This window comes from Pempheris klunzingeri, chromosome 7 (genome assembly GCF_042242105.1).
Source record: "Pempheris klunzingeri isolate RE-2024b chromosome 7, fPemKlu1.hap1, whole genome shotgun sequence".
In the NCBI taxonomy this organism is placed as follows: domain Eukaryota; kingdom Metazoa; phylum Chordata; class Actinopteri; order Acropomatiformes; family Pempheridae; genus Pempheris; species Pempheris klunzingeri.
Window position 1 is genome coordinate 15596099 of NC_092018.1, and position 23686 is coordinate 15619784.

General features: G+C 44.4%; 2 protein-coding genes across 2 annotated transcripts in view; one reads left to right on the forward strand and one right to left on the reverse strand.

The window, feature by feature from the left end:
• bmp1a (bone morphogenetic protein 1a) overlaps positions 1-10805 on the forward strand; it is a 29556-nt gene extending 18751 nt beyond the window's left edge. The window contains exons 7-20 of the mRNA XM_070833683.1: positions 592-716; positions 2401-2516; positions 2687-2789; positions 3334-3450; positions 3868-4013; positions 4137-4332; positions 4566-4691; positions 5703-5863; positions 6042-6222; positions 6334-6459; positions 6577-6704; positions 7130-7343; positions 7709-7959; positions 9362-10805. Coding sequence (XP_070689784.1) covers positions 592-716; positions 2401-2516; positions 2687-2789; positions 3334-3450; positions 3868-4013; positions 4137-4332; positions 4566-4691; positions 5703-5863; positions 6042-6222; positions 6334-6459; positions 6577-6704; positions 7130-7343; positions 7709-7959; positions 9362-9496 — 2125 coding nt within the window. The 3' untranslated portion in view covers positions 9497-10805. The remainder of the gene's footprint in view (positions 1-591; positions 717-2400; positions 2517-2686; positions 2790-3333; positions 3451-3867; positions 4014-4136; positions 4333-4565; positions 4692-5702; positions 5864-6041; positions 6223-6333; positions 6460-6576; positions 6705-7129; positions 7344-7708; positions 7960-9361) is intronic.
• A 2537-nt stretch (positions 10806-13342) lies between these two features.
• disp3 (dispatched RND transporter family member 3) lies at positions 13343-22392 on the reverse strand. Its single transcript, XM_070834219.1, has 20 exons — positions 21399-22392; positions 21079-21298; positions 20786-20922; positions 20526-20660; positions 19810-19970; positions 19495-19634; positions 19284-19375; positions 19002-19166; positions 18456-18617; positions 18236-18382; positions 18009-18145; positions 17718-17887; positions 17490-17620; positions 15726-15910; positions 15484-15610; positions 14916-15061; positions 14649-14808; positions 14411-14524; positions 14113-14285; positions 13343-13907 (listed from the first exon to the last, which is right to left on the reverse strand). The coding sequence occupies exons 1-20, from the start codon at positions 22390-22392 to the stop codon at positions 13551-13553; spliced, it is 4053 nt and encodes a 1350-aa protein (XP_070690320.1). The 3' UTR covers positions 13343-13550.
• Between the last annotated feature and the right edge of the window lie 1294 nt (positions 22393-23686).

Below are 23686 nucleotides of genomic sequence, written 5' to 3' on the forward strand. Positions count from 1 at the left end.
AATAATGATAATACTCATGCGTCCACATACAGGAGAGTGTGCCCACTTGTGCTGAGGTTGACAGCAAGAGACGGCTTCATGCTGCTCCGTGCTACACTTCATTACAAGCAGTCTATTAGCATTATGTGTTTTAACTGGAAGAAAGACTGACAGATTCCATTAGATGTGAATTTTACGTCAAACATCTCAAATGTATTTAGACATTTCATGGTAGCAAATGCATGTTAGTGTTTAGAGTTACCTGATTTACATCTCGGTTTGAAAGCTAATCTAAAATGAATATGAAAATGAGCTCTCCATACCCATTCTGTCTGAGTGTTGTGGTATTTTTCCACCAAATAACTACACTGTGGTTGGCTTAGTGAAGACTGGCAGTTCTCATTTTCATTGTGGTATTTAGAACTCTCAATCCTTTAGAAACTTAATTATAATCTTGACAGTGTTTGAATTGCACTATCGATGGTAAGTCACTTAATCCTTGAGCAAAAGTTTTGTGGCGTGCATATGCATGATGGAATAGTTATCAGGATTGTGTGCATACTGTCTGGGTTTCATGCAACATTAACGCCAGTCTCTCTTGCTGAATTACAGAGGCATCTTCCTGGACACCATCCTGCCACGCTACGATGTGAACGGAGTGCGACCACCCATTGGCCAGAGAACCAGACTGAGCAAAGGGGATATTGCACAGGCACGCAAACTCTACAAATGCTCCAGTAAGACCAAAATGACAGATCCTGTCTGCTATGGGTTTTTCCTGTCTATTTTTGCATGTGTTCGCAACATAGCCCTGAGAGAGAGGGCTGTAGTTTCTCCTGCCTTGCCTAGATGCAGCTCACACAGTGTGGAAACAGTCAAACATCTACTATTGATGTGGTGTGGTTCCTTGGCTACAGCGTCCGAGACTCCCAAGCAGGGAGGAGTGTAAACACTACCCGGGGACGGGAAGTTTGTCATCACTTTTTCCCAGATAGACACAGAAGAACAGCTGGCCTGGAGAAGACAATTGCTAAAATGATTGTAGCGAACAATGCTCATGTCCGTAAGTAACAGCATGGGCAATGTAAACCGTGAGGCGATACACTAAGGAGAGTTACATAAGCCTGGCACTTTTCCGAACTGCTGACTTTGTTTATGCTTCCAAAGAGGAGAGAGAGGATTTAAGGCTGTTGTAAACAGAATTTATAGCATTAACAGATGTACATTGAGAACAGCCTTCTGCTAAATAGATCTGATGTCAGACGGTTAATTGTAGGTCAGGCCGGGATAGCTGAGCTGTCGCCCCACATTAAAGCTCAATGAATAAACATAGAGATGGTCACCAGAGCAGGACCAGCCAGTGTGGTTTCAGTGAAGTTTACCCTTAAATGAATCTTCATGTGTCTATGGAAGCGTTATTTTTTATTTATTTATCTTTTTACACCAATCTGTCTCGTGAGGAAGAAACCGAGTGGATGATGTGATGCACGTTGTGGGGAATGAGGTAGTGAGTCTCCACATGTTCTTGAGGAAAAAAATCTTAAAGAGCCACGATCTCCCATTCATACAGCATTCCTGGAAGTGTTTGTCATCCCCGGTGTGTGCCTGAGTGCGTGTTAATGGTTTAGTATTGGCAAACCTCTGCCTAGCGCTATTACACACACAACTCGTAGCTCAGGGCTTCTCGTTTTATTGCTTACACACAAACCTCGAGGGAGGCAATGAACGCAAGAAGTCATGGCAGAATTTTTCCTTACTCCTCCTAAAAGCAGCCCAAGGTTAAGATAACACAGAGGTAATAATGAACACGTACACAGTTCTCGAGATGGACAACTGAGGATACAATCTACTCTCTATCATTTCTGCGCTGTCTTAATTAAACACATCTTTCCCCCACTTGGCATGAGCCTCCCTCAGTCGTTCCATGCGGCTGTGTATTGTGTTTGGAGCCAGTCCTCGCACACTTGCACACTTAGTCTTGCCAGTCAAACTAAGGGTGGTTTTTCACTGGCAACACGTACATAATGCATCACATCCTCCGGAGGGCTGGGTTATTTATAGTGGGCCAGGTTTATTTTCAGAGGATGCTCAGAGAAAGTGTCTCACACTCTCTACTCCTTTGTGTGATCATCATGTGGAGTAGGTGGGGGAGGGGTGAGGTGAGGTGCGGGGTTGTGGGTGAATATTATCAGCAGATGTGCCTTTGAACATAAAAGAGCTGCCCTTTACTTCACATTTGGTGTTATAATTCCAGCATCAAGCATCTGTCTCTGCAGCAAGGTTTCAGGGGATTTACTTCAGAGCTGATGGCTGTATAGCTTGAATAAGTGGCTTAGGTGTTTTCAGGCAGACACTAATTGGCAGTGCATCGTGCTCGTGGCTCAGGCCTTACATGCTGTGTGTGTTTGTTTCTGTGCGCAGGATGTGGGGACAGTCTGCAGGACAGCAGTGGGAACTTCTCCTCTCCTGGCTTCCCCAATGGATACTCAGCCTACATGCACTGCATCTGGAGAATATCAGTCACACCCGGGGAAAAGGTATGAGCATATGGAAAGTGCCAGATTCACTTTTAAGATGCCTTGAAACGAACCTCACTGACTGTTTACATTGTTGTGGTCTCTCTGTTTCTTCTTATTTATCTGAGCATTAGTAGTTTGTGACCCTTGGCCTGAACCCTGCCAGTAATAACACTCTCTTGGTTTTTAAGATCATTCTGAACTTCACGTCCATGGATCTATACAGGAGTCACCTGTGTTGGTACGACCATGTAGAAATCCGAGATGGTTATTGGAGGAAGGCGCCTCTCAAAGGTCAGTTTTAGAATGGTCAGAGAAAATATTTTACTAAGGCAAACGATTCATTTTTCAATTCAGCTATCCATCAACCTGAAGATCATTTTTTCAGTTAATTCACCACAGAAAATCTCCAAATGTCTTGTTTTGTCAGTTGTCCAAAATTCAAAGATACTCCGTTTAGTATCCTAAAAGAAAAACAAAGCCTGAAAATGTGTCGGATTTATTGGCTATTCATACTATATTGAAAGTAGGTTTTATTTGGGCTTAAATATATAGATTATAGACATTATTTAGAGTTTTGATTGGTGACTGAGTGCTACTTGCATTAGTTTCTGTTTGTCATGATTTATGAAACATTAAAAGCTAAGATAAAGATGCTAGTTGTAAATGAAATATGCAAATTTTTATACTTTTGAATCTCATTTCCTTTGTTATCCTCTCACAGTGCATTTACTTTCTATCCAGTTCAAAGCTGTGTAGAGGAATTTCAGAGCTATCGCAGGTGTCGTGCTAATCAAATCTTGCTCTATGTGTGTGTGTGTCTTCATCTGTGACCTAGGTCGTTTCTGTGGCGATAAGCTGCCTGAGGCAATCATCTCCACTGACAGCCGACTCTGGATTGAGTTTCGCAGCAGCAGCAACTGGGTGGGAAAAGGTTTCTCCGCCGTTTATGAGGGTAAGAACCCATTACCCCGACCTTCCTGCCCCCCCATCCCAGGATGTTGCTCAGCTGACTGAACGCATGGCCAGTCACACGTCCAACAATGTGCCTAGAAGCTGCAGTAATATCCAACGTTTTTGGCTCCCTTACTGCTGATGTGTCAGGCACTTTACGCTGCATTAATCAGATTTTGGCCAGCCTTCACATTCAGCTCCATTGTTTCCAGACCATGCAAAGGGATGATGTGTGTGTGTGTGTGTGTGTTTGTGTGTGTGGAAGCTGGTGGTGGAGGCATTTAAGCTAATCCACATTGCGTAAATCAGAGCAGCGAGCACACGTTTTTTTTTTTTCTTTTTTTTAAAGGCTTGTGCTGATTATATTGCTATCGAGGGAGCTCGGTATTGGTTTTATTGTCTTTACTGTCACATGCAGCCATCTGTGGTGGGGAGGTGAAGAAAGACAATGGCCAGATCCAGTCCCCCAACTACCCTGATGACTACAGGCCCAACAAAGTGTGTGTGTGGAAGATTACTGTAGCTCAGGGATACCATGTAGGCCTTACTTTCCAGTCTTTTGAGGTAAGACACCAGTCCCTTGTTAATTATTAAGTCAAAAAAAATTTATTTTTTGTGAATTTTATGAGTGATTTTGAGATTTTGCTGATGTTCAACCCTAACCTCAAACTCCCTGACCGTCCTCAGATTGAGAGACATGACAGTTGTGCCTATGACTACTTGGAGGTCCGTGATGGGAACTCTGAAAACAGTCCCCTTCTGGGCCGCTTCTGTGGCTACGACAAGCCAGATGACATCAAAACCAGCTCTAACCAACTGTGGATGAAATTTGTTTCTGATGGCTCCGTCAACAAGGCCGGCTTTGCTGCCAACTTCTTCAAAGGTCAGAGGGCCGTAAACTCTTATCAGACGTGTTTCAGCAATTACTCTGTCTGTTGCTATCTTATTCAAATATCACAGCAGTACACAGGAAGTTTATTTGAGATATTTTTGTTTTACTTGCACGGCTGTGTTCTGTGTGATCCTCTTTGCTGGGCACTGTTGTTGTATTTCTCTTGTAAGCCACCAAGCCAGGGGGCCAGCTAAAAGGGTCTGAACATATCCTTGTGCTTTCAGAGATGGATGAGTGCTCCAAGCCGGACAACGGTCGCTGTGAGCAACGCTGTGTCAACACACTAGGCAGCTACAAGTGTGCCTGTGACCCAGGCTATGAGCTGGCCGCTGACAAGCGCAGCTGTGAGGGTAAGTACAGGGAGAAAAGTCCTGCTCACCATGTAATTTACATGCTAAAGCACTTTAAACAGTTAGCCACCCAAATACAATAAGTGCAGTCAATCCTAAAACATGCCAACAGTGATGCTTGTGCTGGCTGGGCACCGTCTTTTAGAGATTGGAGTCACAACAATGCAGGCATTATTATTATCTCAAATTATATGTTGTTGTTGTTGTTTAAGACCTAAGAACTATTTAGTACAAGACAAGCAAATTAAATTGAAATAACACAATATCAGATTATATTTGAAAAAAGATTGACTACAGCTCTGTCATATCCATTATTTGATAAAAGAATGCAGTGCAATCACAACAAATATTTAGTGGTATATGCAGTCACATAAACAACCCAATAGTTACTCACACAGTATGACGGAGTATTGGCATCTCTTACACCAACATTACAATCAACTGTTATAGAAAACTATAATGTCAAAAAAGTAAAAAATATTGTATAATAGAATAACAAAGGCAGTATTTTACAATTTTATCTGAATTTACACACAGAAGAAAATAAAATGAGTAAGAAACTGACACCTTATATCTGTGTTGCACATAAAAAAGTATTTTTGAAACTTTTACCAACATTTCACCAGTTTCCACATCTAATAACTTTCCAATCCACAAATCAACACAGCGTCTATTGTAGTCAGTAAGGATCAACACACTGCACATTATTTTTAGCTAAAAATAGCCAGGTGAGGGAATGGGTAACACCAGTTGTTGTAATGTGTATTGCGTAACTGACACAAAGCTTTCGTGAGTCCTCACAGGCAGGTCAGGCAGTAATCAGGTTTATTTGGGACACACAAAGGATATTTCAAAGGGCTTTCAGTTTAGCTGTATGGTTTGCGGCATAACATTTGAAACGCGTCCCTTCGAAACATTTGGTGTTATAATTTATGTTCTGTCTTCACATCCGCATCGGTATCAAACAAACTATTTGTCCTTGTCCCTTCCCATGTTGTGTTTTCTATCCAGCTGCCTGTGGAGGCTTCATCACCAAGCTGAACGGTTCAATCACCAGCCCGGGTTGGCCTAGAGAGTACCCCCCAAACAAGAACTGCATTTGGCAGCTGGTTGCCCCCACGCAGTACCGCATCACTCTGCTCTTTGACGTCTTCGAGACTGAGGGCAATGACGTGAGCACTGGGGTTATTATAAATCGGCACGGGGTGGGTTTGTTCTGTGTTTTCTCTCTATCATTGCACTGCATCTGCCCACTGTCATAGCAAATTAAGCCTTCCTCTCCTCCTTGTTTCATAATTAAAACCAAATGAAGTGTCCCAGCCTCTTAACATGCTCTATCTCCCTGCTCAGGTCTGTAAGTATGACTACGTGGAGGTGCGCAGTGGGCTATCAGCAGATTCAAGGCTACATGGGAAGTTCTGTGGGGCAGAGAAACCTGAGGCTATTACCTCCCAGTACAACAACATGCGCATCGAGTTCAAATCAGACAATACCGTGTCCAAAAAGGGCTTTAAAGCGCAGTTCTTCTCAGGTGAGCCTTTTCAGAGCAGCACAAATCTTTTCATTTAGTCCCTCGGAGCAGCTATCTGTCAGATTTGAAAAGGGAGCAGTCGCCAAGGTTGTGTCCTCTGTGCTTCCTCAGACAAAGATGAGTGCTCTAAGGAAAACGGTGGCTGTCAACATGAGTGTGTCAACACCTTTGGGAGCTACAGCTGTCAGTGCCGAAGTGGCTTTGTGCTGCATGAGAACAAACACGACTGTAAAGAAGGTATTTCACCTCCGACTCTTGTCGTTTTTATATGGTTGCACATTTATTCCACTGTTGGACCGTTCCATATCAGCATGATACAGAGGTCTGCGTTGACTCAGTGATGTCTCTCTACAGCCGGCTGTGATCACACTGTAAATAGTGTGAGCGGTGTCATCACCAGCCCCAACTGGCCGGACAAGTACCCCAGCAAGAAGGCATGCACCTGGGCACTCACCACCACTCCGGGCCACCGCATCAAAATCGTATGTGCCACTTCCTCCTGCTGTCTGTATAATTTCACTTGTCAATCATGTATGTATTTGTATGTGGCTTATTGTGTAATTGAAATGCTAAATCCACAGAGGACATCTGTGTTTATTGTGTTGATGTCACAGGCTGTTATGATGATGTGTGGCTCCCCCTTCTGTTATTATTTGCATTTCTGTCTGTTGTGTCAAAGATTATTTTTTAAAAAGAAGCCACTTTATAATGTCATACATGCCTCTGTGTGTATAACGGTGCAAAAGCTTGGAGGACATTATTTAGTTAAATATTACCTTTGGTGTGTAAGCACTTTTCCAGAAATAACACATCACTGTCAAGACAATGTCAAAAAGAACTTTGTTTGTTCTCATTTCTATTAATAGCACACTTCTTTGAAAATGCTCATCATCTTGTTTTGTCGCAGACATTCAATGAGATCGACATGGAGGCCCACCTGGAGTGTGCTTATGACCACATCGAGATTTACGATGGGCGGGATGGAAAAGCTCCAAGTCTGGGTCGCTTCTGTGGCACCAAGAAGCCCCCACCCATCACGTCCAGCGGAAACAAGTTGTTCATTCGCTTCTTCTCTGATAACTCTGTGCAGAAGAAAGGCTTCGAGGCTTCCCATACTGCAGGTAGGAGTAGACGCTGTTATAACAGCGCTCATTTTCTCATTAGCACAATAACCACAATCCTAGTAAGATGGATTCCAGTAAAATCTCCCAAACACCCAACTGTTTTTGAGACATCAAGTCAATTACTGGCATATCAAACCTTTTGGATGGAATACATACAATATGTAGTTTTTGCATCAATTCACCACCCTGTCTGAGAATGATTATGACTCATATTTAACTACAGAGCCTATTTAAGACTCCTTTGTATCTGGATGACTGTGAAACCACAAATGAGCCCAACAACCAGAGCAGCTGTTCCTGTAGCTTATCAACACCAGACTCTGCCTACAAGATGTTCAACTCAGCTCGTGTTTTGTGTTCAGAATGTGGCGGTCGTCTAAAGGCTGAAGTCAAAACCAAGGACCTGTTCTCCCATGCCCAGTTTGGGGACAATAACTACCCCGGGGCATCCGACTGTCAGTGGGTGATCTCGGCGGAGAAAGGCTACGGCGTGGAGCTCATCTTCCAGACCTTTGAGATTGAGGAGGAGGCGGACTGCGGCTACGACTACATGGAGCTTTTCGATGGCGCCGACACCAAGTCTCCACGACTGGGACGTTACTGTGGCTCAGGGGTAAAAAACATCTTTTTCTTTGACAAATACATCCGTTTCGTTACAGAATGTTTTCCTCTTCTACAGTATGATAGCAGGAGTATTCAGACAATTGACTTGGAATTAGTGCTGTTGTTGAGCAACCTTTGCCAGCAGTTTGCAAATGGGTGGCTCTTTGAACTACCCCGGGGCATTTGATTCCAGACCGGCTTTAATCACTTTGTTGAAGTCGACGGGCTCCTCTGGCTTTGGGAGTGTTTCTGCGTAGGCGGTTGTAGGTCGACTCAAGTTGTCACTCCCAGGGTGCCGTGAGCCTATCAGAGTCTCCAGCGTTGGGTTGTAACTGCGAATTAATCAGCCAATGCTGAGGCTGCAGCCGGGGTCTGGAACAATGAGGCCGACAGGGAATAGAAACACAAGTTTCCTCAGGTCAGAGAACAGCTTGATCTCATTTACACACTTCAATAATAAGCTCTGGCCTTTTACTCATGCCTGTTCCTGAGAATCGTTTGCTGGAGGGGACATAACACCCTCAGAACCCCGGGGAGCGTCTCCTCAATCAAGTTTCCTTTTATAAAACAGGTCGAAATAAACTGACACAATTCAGTCCAAAGTAGGGTGAAAACTCATTATAGTGTGGGGAGGCTTACTTTTAGCCCAAGGGCTTTTCTCAGTTAAGTAGTAGACCACATATTGCTGGGTCTAAAAAAAAATAGTTGGTCGCTTTCTGCTTGTGTTTTAAATCCCTTTCCCAATAAACTAAGACTTATGGGCTATTGTAGATGTATTATTCGCGCTATGAATGGCAGCTTTAATCGGCAGTGTGGTGTTTTACAGTTGGTTGCACATGCTTTGGCTGCTCTGACATCGCAGCACTTGTCTTTGTAGCCACAGTGCAGCTGCCTGAGCACCTCAACCAGCTAATTATTTTCAGTATGATGTTCCGAATTAATATTCATTCGAAACCACTGTTCTGACAAACAGCCAGGTTGAGTGCTGCACATTATCTGTGCTCACATAATGCAGCTAATTACCCTTGTGCTTCACTGGAAATAGTTTGGCCGACTTTGTACTGAAGACTAGAAATATATGAAGTGCTGTGCGCTGTATGGCTTTGTTCAGGGAAGGAGTGAGCTCCGTGTAGCAGGACACCTGGAACTAATCATCTGAGTACATTTTATCCTCATTTCAATAGCAGCCAAAGGTTTAATCAGAATAAAGCTGGAAAAGGCCAGCCCTGGTCCCTGACCCTTACGTGGCCCCTGGCTGTTGCAGAACTAGCAGTCCTGTGCAGTCAGGAGACATTCGTCATGGTCACTGATTTGACTTCAGCGTGTGAGAAGTCTTTAGTTTTAATTGAAGTGCAGTCAAAGAACCAGAAAGCAACAGCACAAATGAATCTGTTGTTTTGTCCCCCCGACAGCCTCCAGAGGAGATCTACTCGGCCGGTGACTCCATTGTGATCAAGTTCCGCTCTGACGATACAATCAACAAAAAAGGATTTCACGTCCGCTACACCAGCACCAAGTTCCAGGACACACTGCACTCACGCAAGTGACCAGCGGGGGCCGGAAGGGGCCGTGCAGGGCAAGGGGGCAAACGGAGGGGCCCCCAGGGGAGGCGCCAGCCTGATGCTCGGAAACCTTCGGCCACCAAGATGAATCAGACACGACCGAACAGCCGCAAGACCACCAACCGCACCTCAGCTCCTAGGGGCTCTAGCTCCCCCCACAGACTGTGAGGAGTAAAGCCATTCTGCAGTACACCTTGTTTTTACCTTTTTATGGTTAGGATTGGGGTGGGAGGATGAATGTCTGCTTTAGGCAGACATTAGGGGAAAATTTCTTGACCCAGTCCACTCCAGAAATGTTTTTTTGTTTGTTTCTTTTTTTTTAAAAAAAAACATGCCTCCTAATGAGAGGTACAAAGGAAAACAGTGGATTCTCAGGACCTGTAGGAAGGCAGGCATCAGCTGGACAGATCCCTGCTTTTGTCTGGCCAGCCCACCACACCCAGGGGGAGGGGAGGAGTATGGGAAGGTCGCCTGCACCCCTCAGTAGTTGCTCTCCCCTCCTCACACTCTCATCCCTTTGGTTCAAGGATTCCTATCTGTAAGAGGATTAGTAGGACTTGACTTGAGATTTTGATACTGTATGTCAGTCAATTGCATGTAATTACAAGGAAAGGAGGAAAACTGTACAGTGACAACACCAGCATTTGTAATTGGCATTGTCCTGGCAACCAGTGGCAAGTTTCTCGTTGTTACCATTAACAAGGAAATTAAGGAAGCAGTTATCTTATTAAAGGACTAATAAATGAATTGTGGTCCATGTCTTCTGGTTGGTAATTGCTTGCCTGACGACTGGCTATTACTGTACCTCCATGTATAAAGTAATGTGTATGATCTGTCAAAGGGAACATGTGCTTTTCTCAGCTCGAACCAGTTAGCACTTTACAGTGAATTGTTCCAAAATCATGAGCTTATGAGTTTTTGTGAAATGCAATGCCAGTTCACTTATTTTTAAATGCATTTTATCTCTCTTATTCTTCATTGTTTTTTTTTTTTGTTTTATTGTTTTTTTTTTTTTTATTTCTCCATTTAGTTCCTTGGGCATACTTGAACATTGTGTGTGCCCTGTAACACGGGGTAATAAAGATTTGACTTATGTTTCAGTGTTGATTTACAGTTCTGATGTAAAATAATTTCTCTCCAGAGAAGATGCCTTTTCTTGGTACAATGAAGTATTTCTCAAGAACCAAATGAGCCTGGGTATTTATTGTTATATTAATTACATAATGTAAAGGTGGAAAGGTACTGTTGAAATTAGCCCTATAATTGCCTTCTAATGTGTAGCCATTGGTCTATGTTGAATACACTATGTTGCTCTCTCATTCCTTTTCTTCATTTATTTCTCACTCAGCTCGATGAGAACAATGTTGTGTGACACTGCAGCCGTCTGACAGATCTGTTCGATGTCTGACCTTTGTTCACAGTATCAACTGATAGCTGGAAACCTGTTTTGTGTTCTACACTTCAGCCGCATCCTGCGTTGCACTGACTGAGTTTTCCGGTTGAGTGCGATTCAGGTCATGTGATCAGGAGGAGAAGTACAGAAGTGAGGACTTAAATGGCACACTGGTCTGTGTTTGAAATTAGTTTTGCATGAATTTGCTGACACCCAGCAAATACAAAAAAGCGGAATACAAATATCCCTTATTCGCAGAATCTTTGATTCACTATTTATAGATGAAGCGTGTCATTTCAGACTACAGTAGGAAAGCATTTCCTTTTCCACCTCGCTAAATATTAATTCCCCAACATGTAACCTCACTCTGCCTCAATAATTCCTCCATTACTATTCTGCTGTTTTGTTTATTTTATTTCAATTTTTAAATAAAAACACGTGGAGCAGAGCAGAGTCGTTGCACAGAAAACTGCCAGACTGGCACGACTGAAATTGGCCCTCACTCTGCTCAACTCAACCAGAAATACTGCAAAATACATGCAGTGTGGGCGAGACACAGTTTGGCCAAACACACTTTAAAGGTATCAAGACAAACATGTACGAATGACAGAAATCCCTGAAAGGTGCAGTTACCTTTGTCATTCAGTTACCTAAGTAGATGGGTGTAACAGATAATTCACCATATTTTGGATTTTGTGTAACGTGACGTACTTTTGCTACACTTATCGGTATCAGATTTTCACATTTTAGTCGAGTTAAAACAGTGAACCGAGACTGCTATTTAGACACTGAGGAATTAAACAGAAAAAAATATTGTAGAAACAGCATTGAAGGGAATAGTGTCCTTGCTCCAGTAAGAGCAGGCTATACTTCAGTAATTCAAATTCAAATTATTACTTCATACTCCAGCTGCACATACTTGTTATTTGTAAGGAAAAAAAGAGAACATCTCCACACAAGAAATGCTCCTGTAAAAAAAAAAAATCACCCTCACATTTAAACAAATATTAACAAAGCATTCAAACTCTATAGAAGCTCCTCCACTGACATTGGAGACATGCTCACAATTGGCAGCACACTATGTTTTCTTTTTCTGCTGCTACATAATAAATCTGCAGCTGCTGCTTCAGTTAAATAAAACAAAGCACTGCCAAGGTTTTTTCTGCTCATACTCAAAATATTTGTTTACATCTTCTTTTGCAGGAGGACGCTGTATGTTACGGACACGACGCACTGATTTGCTGCAATTCTGCAAGTAAAGTCTGAGCCGTTTCATGTGAATAATTAACAACAGCCAACTGGAGATGTGAAGCTTTCCACTGCAGCTCCCAGTAACTCTGTGACTGTTGGCAAACCGTGACAGGTCTTCATCCTGCTCCGCTGCTCCGTTACATAACAATGCAGAAGAAAGCGCTGCTGAGCTTTCACAAAGGCAAAGACCTGAGGCTTTCTGCACCTGTTTTATTTGACATTCACAAGGAACATACACACAAAACAGAAATTTACTGCTCTTGCTGCAATTGAGTCCGTCCCTCTCTCCCTGACCATTATTGGTGTGTTATGTGGTTTGACAAATGGCCCTCACCTTTACAGCGGGGCAGGTCGGAGCTGCGTCAATGGGTGCATGAGTGGTGCTCTAAATTGTCTGAAAGCAGAGGATGGAGCAGCGCAGGTTACAGTGAGTGCTAACAAGTGCGGTGGGGGGCATGTAGAGGGGGCACCTGAGGACGTGACAAGCAGCCTCTGTCAAGTGGTGCTGATGACAAAAATAGAGACCTTGAAGCAGCTTGAGATCTAAGATATAAACATGTGCAAGTCAGAGGAGAAGATGAGTGATTATAGTCATTGTGGCAAGTATACACAACTCTTGAGAACAAGTGTGTGCCGGCAGCATCAGTGGTTCAGTTCATAAAGTGTGAGAGCAGCACACTGAAACATCTACGTCACACAGTACATTTAACAAAACTGTGCACAGTATAAACATGACCAGTACAACTTTTAATCCAGCCACATTAGGACATCATAACCTTTGATACAGGAGTGGCTGAGAACACGTTCAATGCACGACTAAGTAAACACGCACAAAAATAAACCGAAGTGATGTTTCACAAGATGGCCGTAAATGATGTGAACCAGTAACACTTTACGGACATCAGAGCGCGGCGCCCTGGCGGTGTTCACAACAGCAGGTCACTGAACAGTCAGTGGCTCTTCACAACTCAATAAGTTACACTGATGAAAACTGTGACTCAGCCAGCGTTTCCCAACGATTACTCAATCATTTCCACCTCTCGGCTGAAGGCGATATCGGATCAAAAAAATATCTCTGCTGAATCACCATGTCAGCCCAGGAGGGCCAACCCACTACTGTGAGTCAGGCAGTCATTTACAGTATATTTTAGAAGAGTTACCCAGTCAGTAATACTTAAAATCCACCGATCAATACAAGTGAAAAACATGACAAATAGCTTTAAATTACGGAATAGATTTTGACATCTTTGTGCTGTAAAGTACGAGATCATTTACTGATCTGATATTAGACGCAAACATGGAGGAAAATACCGTGCTTGCAGTTCTCATGTTTGCACACAGAGGGACTCCTCTGCCTGACATCAGTGTGAGGTGGCGAGCAGTTTTTTTTTTTTTTTACGTACTGACTGATTGCCAGGCCAATGCTCCTAGCTGTCCTCCCACCCAGCACACGGCCGCGCCCAAGGCTGCAGCCGCCATCACGGCCAGGCTGGCCTTCAGCACGGCGCCGGGGGGGCGGCTGAAGCGGGCGGGGGCCATGCTCGCCAGCATGGCCACAGTCACGGTCAGGGTGAACAAAATGGAGACGGCCGTGTTAATGGCCACTATCTGGCCGAACTTGGCGAAAGGCACAATGACACAGAAGAAGAGAGGGACTGTGGAGATCACCGTGGTGACGGCGCTGGACACTATGGCAACGCCCACATGGTTCACTGCCTCCAGGGTCCGCCTCTGCCTCTCAACCGAGGGCTCCTGCAAAAAAGAAAAAAAAAAGAAAAAACCCAGTTTAATAAGAGGAGCAGCTCATGTTTATTCACGAAGCCTTCAGAGCTCTTCTCACTTTATTAAATCCAAAATCTCAGTCATTAGCTTGTTTTAGAGCAAACAGAGAGCCTTCTATGGAAGTTTTTCTAATTGCGCATAATTGCTGCTGTGAAACAACTTAACGCTCCCGTACTGAGCTCAGACCAGGCGTAGGGGGCATGGTCTCCCCAGCCAGCAGATACCCCTCCACCAGGTGCAGGCAGTAATCCACTGAAGATCCCACAAGGATAGACAGAGAAATCGCCTCCACCGCTCCCATCTCCCAGCCCAGCCAATACATGACAGCCACCACAAGGCAGATCACCCCTGTTGAATCCCAAAAACTCATCATTACACACATGATCCTGACCAAGGCCTGAATATTCAGCTTTGAAATCATTTTCCGGGTGTATAATTGAGTCTAAATATGAACATACGACTTCATCTCTTACCTAGAATGGTTATGAGTACTGGCAGCAGCAGCAGAGGGTGTGCGGTAAACACGGACACAGCTGCCACACAGATGGCCAGAGACAGCAGCAGACTCCAGAGGGCACTCTCCACACCTACAAACAGACCACAGAGCACCAAAGTGTAGCATCAGATTTTTTTTTACATACCGCTGCCCTCACTTACTCCTGCAGATTAATCCCTCCTCAGCTCGCAGAAAGTCTGTTCGACTTCACTTGCCTATGATTTCCATGAAGATCTGCTTCCAGTGCTCACAGGTCTGGAAACCCCGTTGCAGGGCAGAGGACGGCGGGAGGGCGGCGAGCTGTTCCTGGATGAAGGTCTCCCACTGGAGGAAGTCGGAGTACGTCTGGAAGGAGGATTTCCCCTTGTATGTGGTCTTGGCAGAGGAGAGGTAGAGCGTCAGGCACGGCACCAAGCCAAAGCGGAGTGAAAATGAGCTGCTCTGTGATGCAGGAAGATGAAAAGCTGAGAGACTCGACTTACAGACTCGAAGGCCATGGACAGCCAGCGGACCTTCCCTCCGTGCATTCCCACCGCTCCGTGGGAGAGCTGCCCCGGCAGCAGGTTAGGCTCAGGCAGAGAGTGACACTCGGGATGGAGCAGAGGCAGAATAGAAGAGAGTTTATTACCTGAAGAGAACAGAAGAAAGGACTTTTTACACTTTCATTTTCTCTGAATGATTATTTTATTAGAACTTTATGTCATGATGTACCTTCTTTTTCTTCAGGAGCTGATTTTTTTGTGGTTTACAGTTTTGTGCAATAAAAATAAGGTTTTAGGGCTGCAGCTTTTGATTATTTTCATTATCGATGCCAATTAGTTCCTGGGTTGATTGAGTCATTATTTGGTTTAGAAATTGTCAGAAAATAGTGAAACATCATAGTCCTCAAACTCCCAAATATATCAGATGGGCTTTTTGTTAAACCCAACAGAAAACCAGCAAAATAACCAGTGCGTTTTTGGCACTTTTGCTTAGAAAAATGGCTTTAATGATCAAATCGACACATTTTTGTTGTTCAATTATTGTGTTATGAGTTCACTTGGGTGTTACCTGAAGGCAAACACTGCGCTCCTCCTGGCTTCACAAGCTGTCTGTTTGCACTAATAGCTTTACAGATTTTGCAAAGGTGCTCCATTTCCTGGAAAATATCAAAGTCTGGATCCAATATAATGCTGCCCTTTGGAGAGAATTAAATACCGCGTCAACCACATGAGAACATCATTTCAGCATCTGGCTCTGTTTTTTTTCTTCTGCTGATTAGTAACATGCACTGACACAGGTGTGACCCTCACCATATCTCCAATAACATGGTTGTCCCTGCGTTCGGTCCGGTTGACTCCCAAGATGCCAAACACGACAAAAACCATCGCCCCGGTGTCGACCAGAGGACGCACTGCGGGAAGGCCACATGCGCCGCCACTGCACGGGTTGAAGCCAAACGTTTTGGATTGTTTCCTCTTGGCAGCAGATGAAGGATCTTTGAAAACACAACCAGAAAAAAAAGTCTCTCAATGGCATTATTTATACAGTGTAAAAATATGTACAAACACGGAAAATGGAGACAATTGGAAAAGTTGGAGATACAAGACACACGGAAAGATTACACAGATTAATATTCTCATAATTCCTCAGTTAATTTATCTCTTAATACCACTTCCCTCCCTAAAGTCATCCTTCTTTCAGAAAATATTCCGTTGGAATAAGAAGCCTGACAAGATTAAAAGGCATACATATACAATTCACACGAAAAGGGTGGATTAAATCAAAAAAATATTGCAGCACTGAATTTACGCCTAAAAGCATCCTGGATTAATAAGATTTACTGTAACAGTCTCTGTGGGAACGAGTCAAAACTAATCTTCTGTGTGTTTAGTGTCTAACAGCAAATTGTTCCCCTTTTTCCAACTAAAATGTCACTACTTTGAATGGCGATTATAAGGAATGTTGGTGAATCTCTCTCTTTTTTTTTAAAGGTGCATTGAAGGCTTGGCTGAATTTACAATATTAGCCTTTAGACACCCCAGAAGATATCCAAGACTAGGTAATATGGATGATCTAAGAGGTGTTACTAGATGGGAGGCCCTCTTTGTGGGAAACACTAGAGTCGTTTTTATAAATGAAAGACTACATAGAGCAGGTGATCAGATATTCTTAATTTCAATCACATGCTGTCAGCTATCCCAACCAACTGAAAAAGTGTCAGAAATATGTCAGCTAGACAAAACAAGGATAAAGAAAATAACTGATAATTTAATTTCACAGAGCAGAGGCCTTACTGCTTTCAGTCAGTCTGCTCCTTTTGGGAGGGTGCATTTAATGTTTTCATATCTTGGAAAGAAAATTTCAGGACAATTTATGAAACAGAAATCGATTCCTTCTCCAGAATCTTTCAATTGACGATATTCTACAAAATCACTGCTATTAAAAAAAACCCAACTCAACATGTGTAACATTGACCATCATCATGAAGACCATCATCAAGACAAGTGGCATTTTTTCTATTATTTTTCTATCGTCACACATTAACACATTATGTTGGGGGCTCCAGATAAAAACTGTCCCCAGATAATAAATACAATTACTCTGTCATTATTTATATTTTAATCTCTAACGAGAACTAATGTGAATCTAAATTTCGTTAAAAAATACACTGATTCACACCATTAAACAGTAGAGAAAAAACTGCTCTAGTGAAAAGTGGGACTATAAAACTTAATATTTGCTCAACTTGTCATGTATATTTCAGTTTCTGTCCAATTGCTTTTTCTGTCAGGCTGTCATGCTGCCATATTATCATGTGTGTTATGTGTATCATTTTGTCTGCATTAAATTAAAGAATAATGAAAACGTGACTGGAAAAATCCTCCAGTGGGTTCAGAGAGTGCCACTTTAAGAATCTACATTTACAGCCATATGAATGTTTAAGACCTAATGAGAATAAATTATATAAGAAAAGACTTTCCAGCAGTGTGATACATGCAGTGTTCTCCTGAAGTGCTAACAAGCCATCTTTATGTTAATGATGCTTTCCGACACTGTGACGCTATCTGGCTCACCACTGGGAGGAGGAGCATAAAAGGTTCCCTGTGTGGGTCCATCGGGCCCAGAGCTGATGCCGCAGCCTGGCGGGCTGACACACACTCGGCTGGGATGAGGTCTCAGGTGGCGCTGGACAAAGTACAGTCTCCTACAAGGAGAGAGCAGAGCCGAAATGACAGATTGTCCACTAAAAGGTCACCACAGTCCACCTGACTTGCGTTTTGATTGTTGTCTGTGTGTTTCACCTGCTGTACTGTTGCTGAGACGATGCCACATAAAAGGAAAACTCTGGTGTCCAGCCATGCCGGGGCTCACATGAGGCAGATGTGATCATCCAGCTGGGGTACGGGTGGTACACATGGGAAACACACACTGTCATTCTGGTGGTGTAATTGCTGCGGGGCTGATTATAAGCCTATTCAGATGAAACAAGATTAGTTATAAGCCGCTTTAGAGGACCATGTCACAGTTGGAAGACATAACGTTACAACTAATTACAAAAAAAAACATCAAGTGGACTTTTTAGGTCTCCTAACCTGGAATGATGACACCTCTTCATGGTCTGCGCTGCACAGTTTCCACGGTGATGGAGTGCTGGTATTAAGGGCGAAGCGGTACAGGGTTGTAGAAGCTCCGAGGTCCAACTTTGATATATACACTGTAAGTAAAGAGCCTAAAAAACAGTAACAAATTGCAATATTTGACATGAAAATAGTGGAACAGATTTCACGTAAGGAGGATTTGTATGTGCTGGATGTTTTACCCGTTTGGGTGCTGCTTGAATTTGGTTTCATGGAGCTCCGAGGAGCAGTGGTGGTTGTTGTGCTCGGGCTCTGCTGGTGTGTAGAAAACTTAAATGCTGACGAGAGAGTGTGACTGTACAAGAGGTGCGGCTTTTCCATGAATACACCTGCACGACACAAAGAGATTTTAGATCTTGAGGTTAACTGGTGAGTGTGTCTCCATCACGACTGCAGTCTAACCTGAGCACATAGGACAGGAGATGCCTTGACCGCTGAGGTTGCTCCTCAGAGCCAGCAGAGTCTGGAGGTTTGTGTCCCGGCGGAAAAGAAGGGGGGCGTGAGTGGCCGGCCTCAGGAGACAGCAGCACCCGGCAGATAAGAGCAGAACCAGGAGGAAGACACCTGGGCCGATGGAAGACAATGAGAAACAATGGCAGAGAGGAGGGTCTGACGGAGTAGACAGAGCAGCTGAGAAACAGATCAGGTGCCATCATCAATTACGGTCGCTCCAGAAAAGGAGGAGGATGAATACTTCATGATGGGCGCTTGCTGTTCCTCTGACAGACTATATCCCCTCAGGCCAGACAAAGATTTCAGCATTTCTTCACTAGTTTTATTTGAGCTGGAGGTTACTTTCACATCCACATCATAGATCAAAGCTTGGCTGACAATTTTCGCAAAAAGCAAATTATAGACATTTCTCGCTGATCTTTTAAAGTTTTCTTGAGCATGAACTCAGCCGTGTCGAAACCCTCGTTAGTTTGCAGAGTTTAAATTTAATCTCACCCAGGACGGCTTTTCGGTGCTCCACCACTGGCTCTGCCGCTAAGTGCTTGAGAGCCCACTGGAGATTTGTGCTCACCACACCCACACGTTGTCGCCCTGAAGGGGACAGAGGCGTCTCCACTGACAGGGAAAGAATGGCTGCATCGCCGTCCGTTTCACAGGAGGCTGGCAAAGACAAAGATACGGGCTTAGCGGTGCCTGGACAGCAGCATTTTACAGCCTGGACTCCTTCCCATTCTCCCACCCATCAGTCATTCAATGCAAGGGAGATAATAATCTCACCTGGCTCCATATCCACTGACAGCAGCGCCACATCATCATCCTCATCTGACAAAGGGCCGTGGCTCGCTGACAGGCCCGAAAACAGCTTCCAGCTTGAGAGGGAGGAGGCAGTTTAGGGGGAGAGACAGCTGAAGGGATTACATCTCCCCCGTGATGTCGCACAGCATGCACAAATAACATCTCACACAAAAGTAGGGAAATAACGCCTCACCAGTTCAACCAGGCATGTTCCTGAGGCTCCACACACTCGGTCCAGATGCACAGGGCGGCTGGCATCAGGACGGATACCCACAGCCAGCAGCAGCTGACAATGAGGGCCATGAATAGGCCGAAGTCATGCACGGCTGGGATCTAAGTGTCAGTTAAATGAAGCACAGTGTAAAGGACCTTGAAACATTCAATTTGTGCTTATCGCATGAAAATAGCTGTCTGCTGAGAGAGGCACTTCTATTCATCCATGGCAGGACAGTCACTTACACTTCCTGCATAGATCCTATTAAGGGCTGTATTTCTCTTCTATGATTACCTGGGAGAAGGTGTTAGCGGCATAGGCAGCCGCTGTGGTGAAGGAGGTGAGGAAAGTGGCTCGGCCAGCTGTTTTAATTGTGTAGATCATTCGTTGCTGCGGCTGACGGAGATGGGAAGCCTGTCTGAAGGTGCTTATGAACACGAATACATCATCCACCCCTGAGCAACAGGGAGAGAACAAAAGCCGCTTTATTACATATACTGGTGAATGTAAGATTGGTTTTCAACACTTGAAGGAATGATTTGACATTTCGGGATCTACTTTTTGCAGAGAGTTAGATGGAAAGACTGAAATATGAGGCTACCACTAGCACCCAGAAGCTTTATGTGTATTAGATTAGCAGGCTGTTATAGGATGATGTTTGGGGTGAGGGGTTATGTGCTGCACAAAACTCACTGAAAACCATCAAGGTGATGTTTTTACACTTTAGTTTTTGTACAGACTAAACAAACCAGATATAAGGTGTTCATCAGTGAGCTTCAGAGGTGCTGGTAGGCAGATTTAGTCACCGTTCAAAAGAGACAGGCTGGCTGCCAGTGTTTGCACAAAGCTAAGCTAACTGGCTGCTGGCTCTAGCATCCTATTTCACATACAGACATGAGATAAGTATAGGTCACCTCGTCTAACTCTGGGCAAGAAAACGGATAAGGGTATTTCCCAAAATGTCTTCAAACAATTTTAATGAAAAATATGGTGTACTTCTTTTCCCTTACCAATACCAATAATAACAAAGGCTGCAACGCCATTGAGAATGCCCAGGTACCTCACGCCAAATACAACATGGTATAAGAAAAGAGCCATCAGACAGCTCAGTCCAATGCTAGTGAGTCCAAAGAAAGTCAGAAACACTGCAGAGAGACAAGAAAACAACAAGAAGCTTGTGAACTTTCATATGCTACCAAATAACGGATTTATCTGAATTTGATCATTAATACCATTGCAAGTGTGGAATAGGGAACAGGTCATACTGTACCAGAAAAAGAGGTAAGGACATAGACGAGCAGAGAAATGCAGGCTCCACTGATGACAGCCAGCATCATATCATTGTGGAAGGTGTGTCTCACCTCATCATCAAACAGCTCCGTTCCCCCATACAGCACCTTCACCTGGCTGGGACAAGGCAAGCAGACACAACATGACATCAAACTGTTTACAACACATGTGTTGTGCATATAAACAGCGTTACCATAATGCAACTAAAGAAACACCTGAAAAGAATGATGATACTGTGATGAATGCCTGATATTGCAGTATTTTTTTCCTGACCTGGTAGACTGCTTGGCCAGGATGTCTGCATACTGAACCACAAACTTTTTGAAGCGGGACCTTTGCTCGTCAGATCTGTCCTGCAGAGAGTAGTAGGAAGGAAGAGGAGCTCCGAAGTGAATCTCACTGCGTAAGAGAGAGGAGGAGAGATGCTCAGGGGACAGACTCTCATCCACATACCAGTAGAACTGAGGGTGGGTAATGGCCAGGCTCAGAGAACCTGGAAACACATAAATCAACAGTGTTAGGAGGACTCTTACAGGTATTCTTTGAAGCTCTGAAGCTGTTAATTTTCTTCACTCTCTTCACTGTGGACTCACCTTTAATATCAGCAAGATCTGGACCCATGCCATCATAGTATATCTTCCCTCCCCTCTCGCTGGGGTACAGGTAAGACAGAAGAGAGCTGGGCGGGGAGCAGTAGGACGGTCCCAGGGGCAGATCCCTCAGCATCTCCAGTGGCTTCCAGCAGAACTGGTGAAACTGCGGGTGCTGCATGAGCAGGTGCTCCACGTGGTGAATGGTCTCTAGGCGTTCTGGGGTGAAGATGTTGTGATCGCCCTCCCCTTGAGCCACAAACACCAGCTCGATCCTCCACAGCGCCTGGCTCTGCAAGTAGTAATTGGGAACGAATCTGCGCCTCCTAATGAGTGGCAAAGTGGAATTTCCATCCCATGATCTCTCCTCATCAGCTTCTGCTCTGTGATGTGAGCTCTTGTGCTTCCCAGCTTCCTCCTGATCCAAATCAGGCACTGTCCTTTCATCTCTGCTCCCTGTGGCTCCTCTCTTGTGATCATAACCTGCATGTAAAGAGTCGTTTTGAGAAGCGGGGGACCTCGCGCCCTCATTATCTGTGCTGTTGAACACTCCGTGTCTGCCCAGCTTCTCCAGCAAAAGCTCCCGCAGGGCCTCGGACTCGCTGTTATCTAAGTCTCGCCTACGCCTGTCCCAGGATCCCAGCTGAGTCTTCACAGCAATGGTGAGGGCATCGAAGCGCTCGGCAGAGAAGTGACTGTGAACTTCAAAGGCACTGTAGGAGAGGTCAATGTCCAGAGGAGGGCAGTAGAGGAGCATGTAGGCAAACAGAGCACACGGTAGCAGGAGAAATACCCCTAAAACCACTCCGCTGGCCGACGGCTGCGTGTACACCCACCCCACCGCCTTCCACAGCCCACACAACCCAGCCTCCCCAGAGAAACAGCTCTGCCCCGCTGCGTGTGCTACTCCATCATCTTCCTCCTGCTCCTCCTCCTCCTGATCTTCCTCCCCTCCCCAGCTGGTCTGAAACAGCGGCGGCTCATCCTCCACATCCATGTTGGCACCTGTCAGGGACACATAACATCGCTTGATCATTGCTCATTTCAGGTCGCACCCTCTTTTCTCTCCTCAGGCACGAGCACAATATAGATGTCTGAAACACGGGCAGCTGGCAAAATGAAGGACAGGGTAACTTCCAAAGTTGCACTCAGCGAGCAAGGACGTGAGAATTAAGTCTGCCCTCGAACAGCTGTCAACGATGAGCTTCCATTGGCAGCTCATATGGAGAAAACTGAGGAGGGGGAGACCTTTTTTCTCAAGGGCTTATAAGAGAAAACGGTTGGCCTGGTCCTGCTTTAAGATGCTGATCACAAGAGCTTAGGGGTGAGGCGGGCTAAAAGCTGTGATTTAATTCTTCTGTCTGCCCATGTGTGCGAACCATTATCACCCAGAGAGATTGTGCTGGTGGCTTTCCACATATCAGCAGTCCGAGTAGCTGAGTATACTCTGCAGCAAATTAAATCATCTCACTTGTCTAATTACTGACAAGAAGAGCAAGTGGGATATTAGGTAGAGTTGTGAAATAAGAGCGGGTTTATCTCCTGTGATGGGCAGCCTTTGACTAATAGTGTCAATAGGTGCCACTTTATTACACTCCTCTACACACAAGATACTGCAGACGGTTCGCATTCAAGTGGCAGTGAGCCCACTAACTGCAGCAATTCATCTATTCTCTTTAGAGGAGTTCTTTAAGGTCAGCCAGGTAAGACACTGAATTTTGATTATGTGTTAAGATATCTGCGCTCAGCTCTGTAGCTGGAGTGAAAATCCATCATATAAAAGAAGAACTTACAAATTATACACTTCAATCAATATTTGTAAAAATGAATAAGACTCCTAGAGTTAGAAAGCAGAGGAGTAAGACTCTTGGAGGTAAAAATGAACTGGAGGATTGTTGATTTATGGGATTTTTGTTTGTGCTCTTACACCTGAACAAACTTTATTTCATGGTAGTGGTAAAAGAGAAAATGTGCTCATGTAAGCTGCATAAAATCACCTCATGTGCGGTCACTGTGTCCACAAAGTCAGCCTCCAGTTCACTGATAATGGAGCAGCTCATGGATGAGTTTCGGGGCCTTGTCATTAACAGCCTTAGCTCTGCAGTTTCTCACTTTCCGAGAGAGACCGTTTAATGTTCTCAAATGTCCGCAGGACTCAGATATGCTAATGCAGTTTTATTCTGGATTTTTCCCTTTATGAACGAGATAAGGAAGCCTGTTGAGTAGAAAACCAAGAGCCCCACTGTGTCTAACACGGAAAAAAAACAGCCTATTTTGGGTCATTTTTTAAA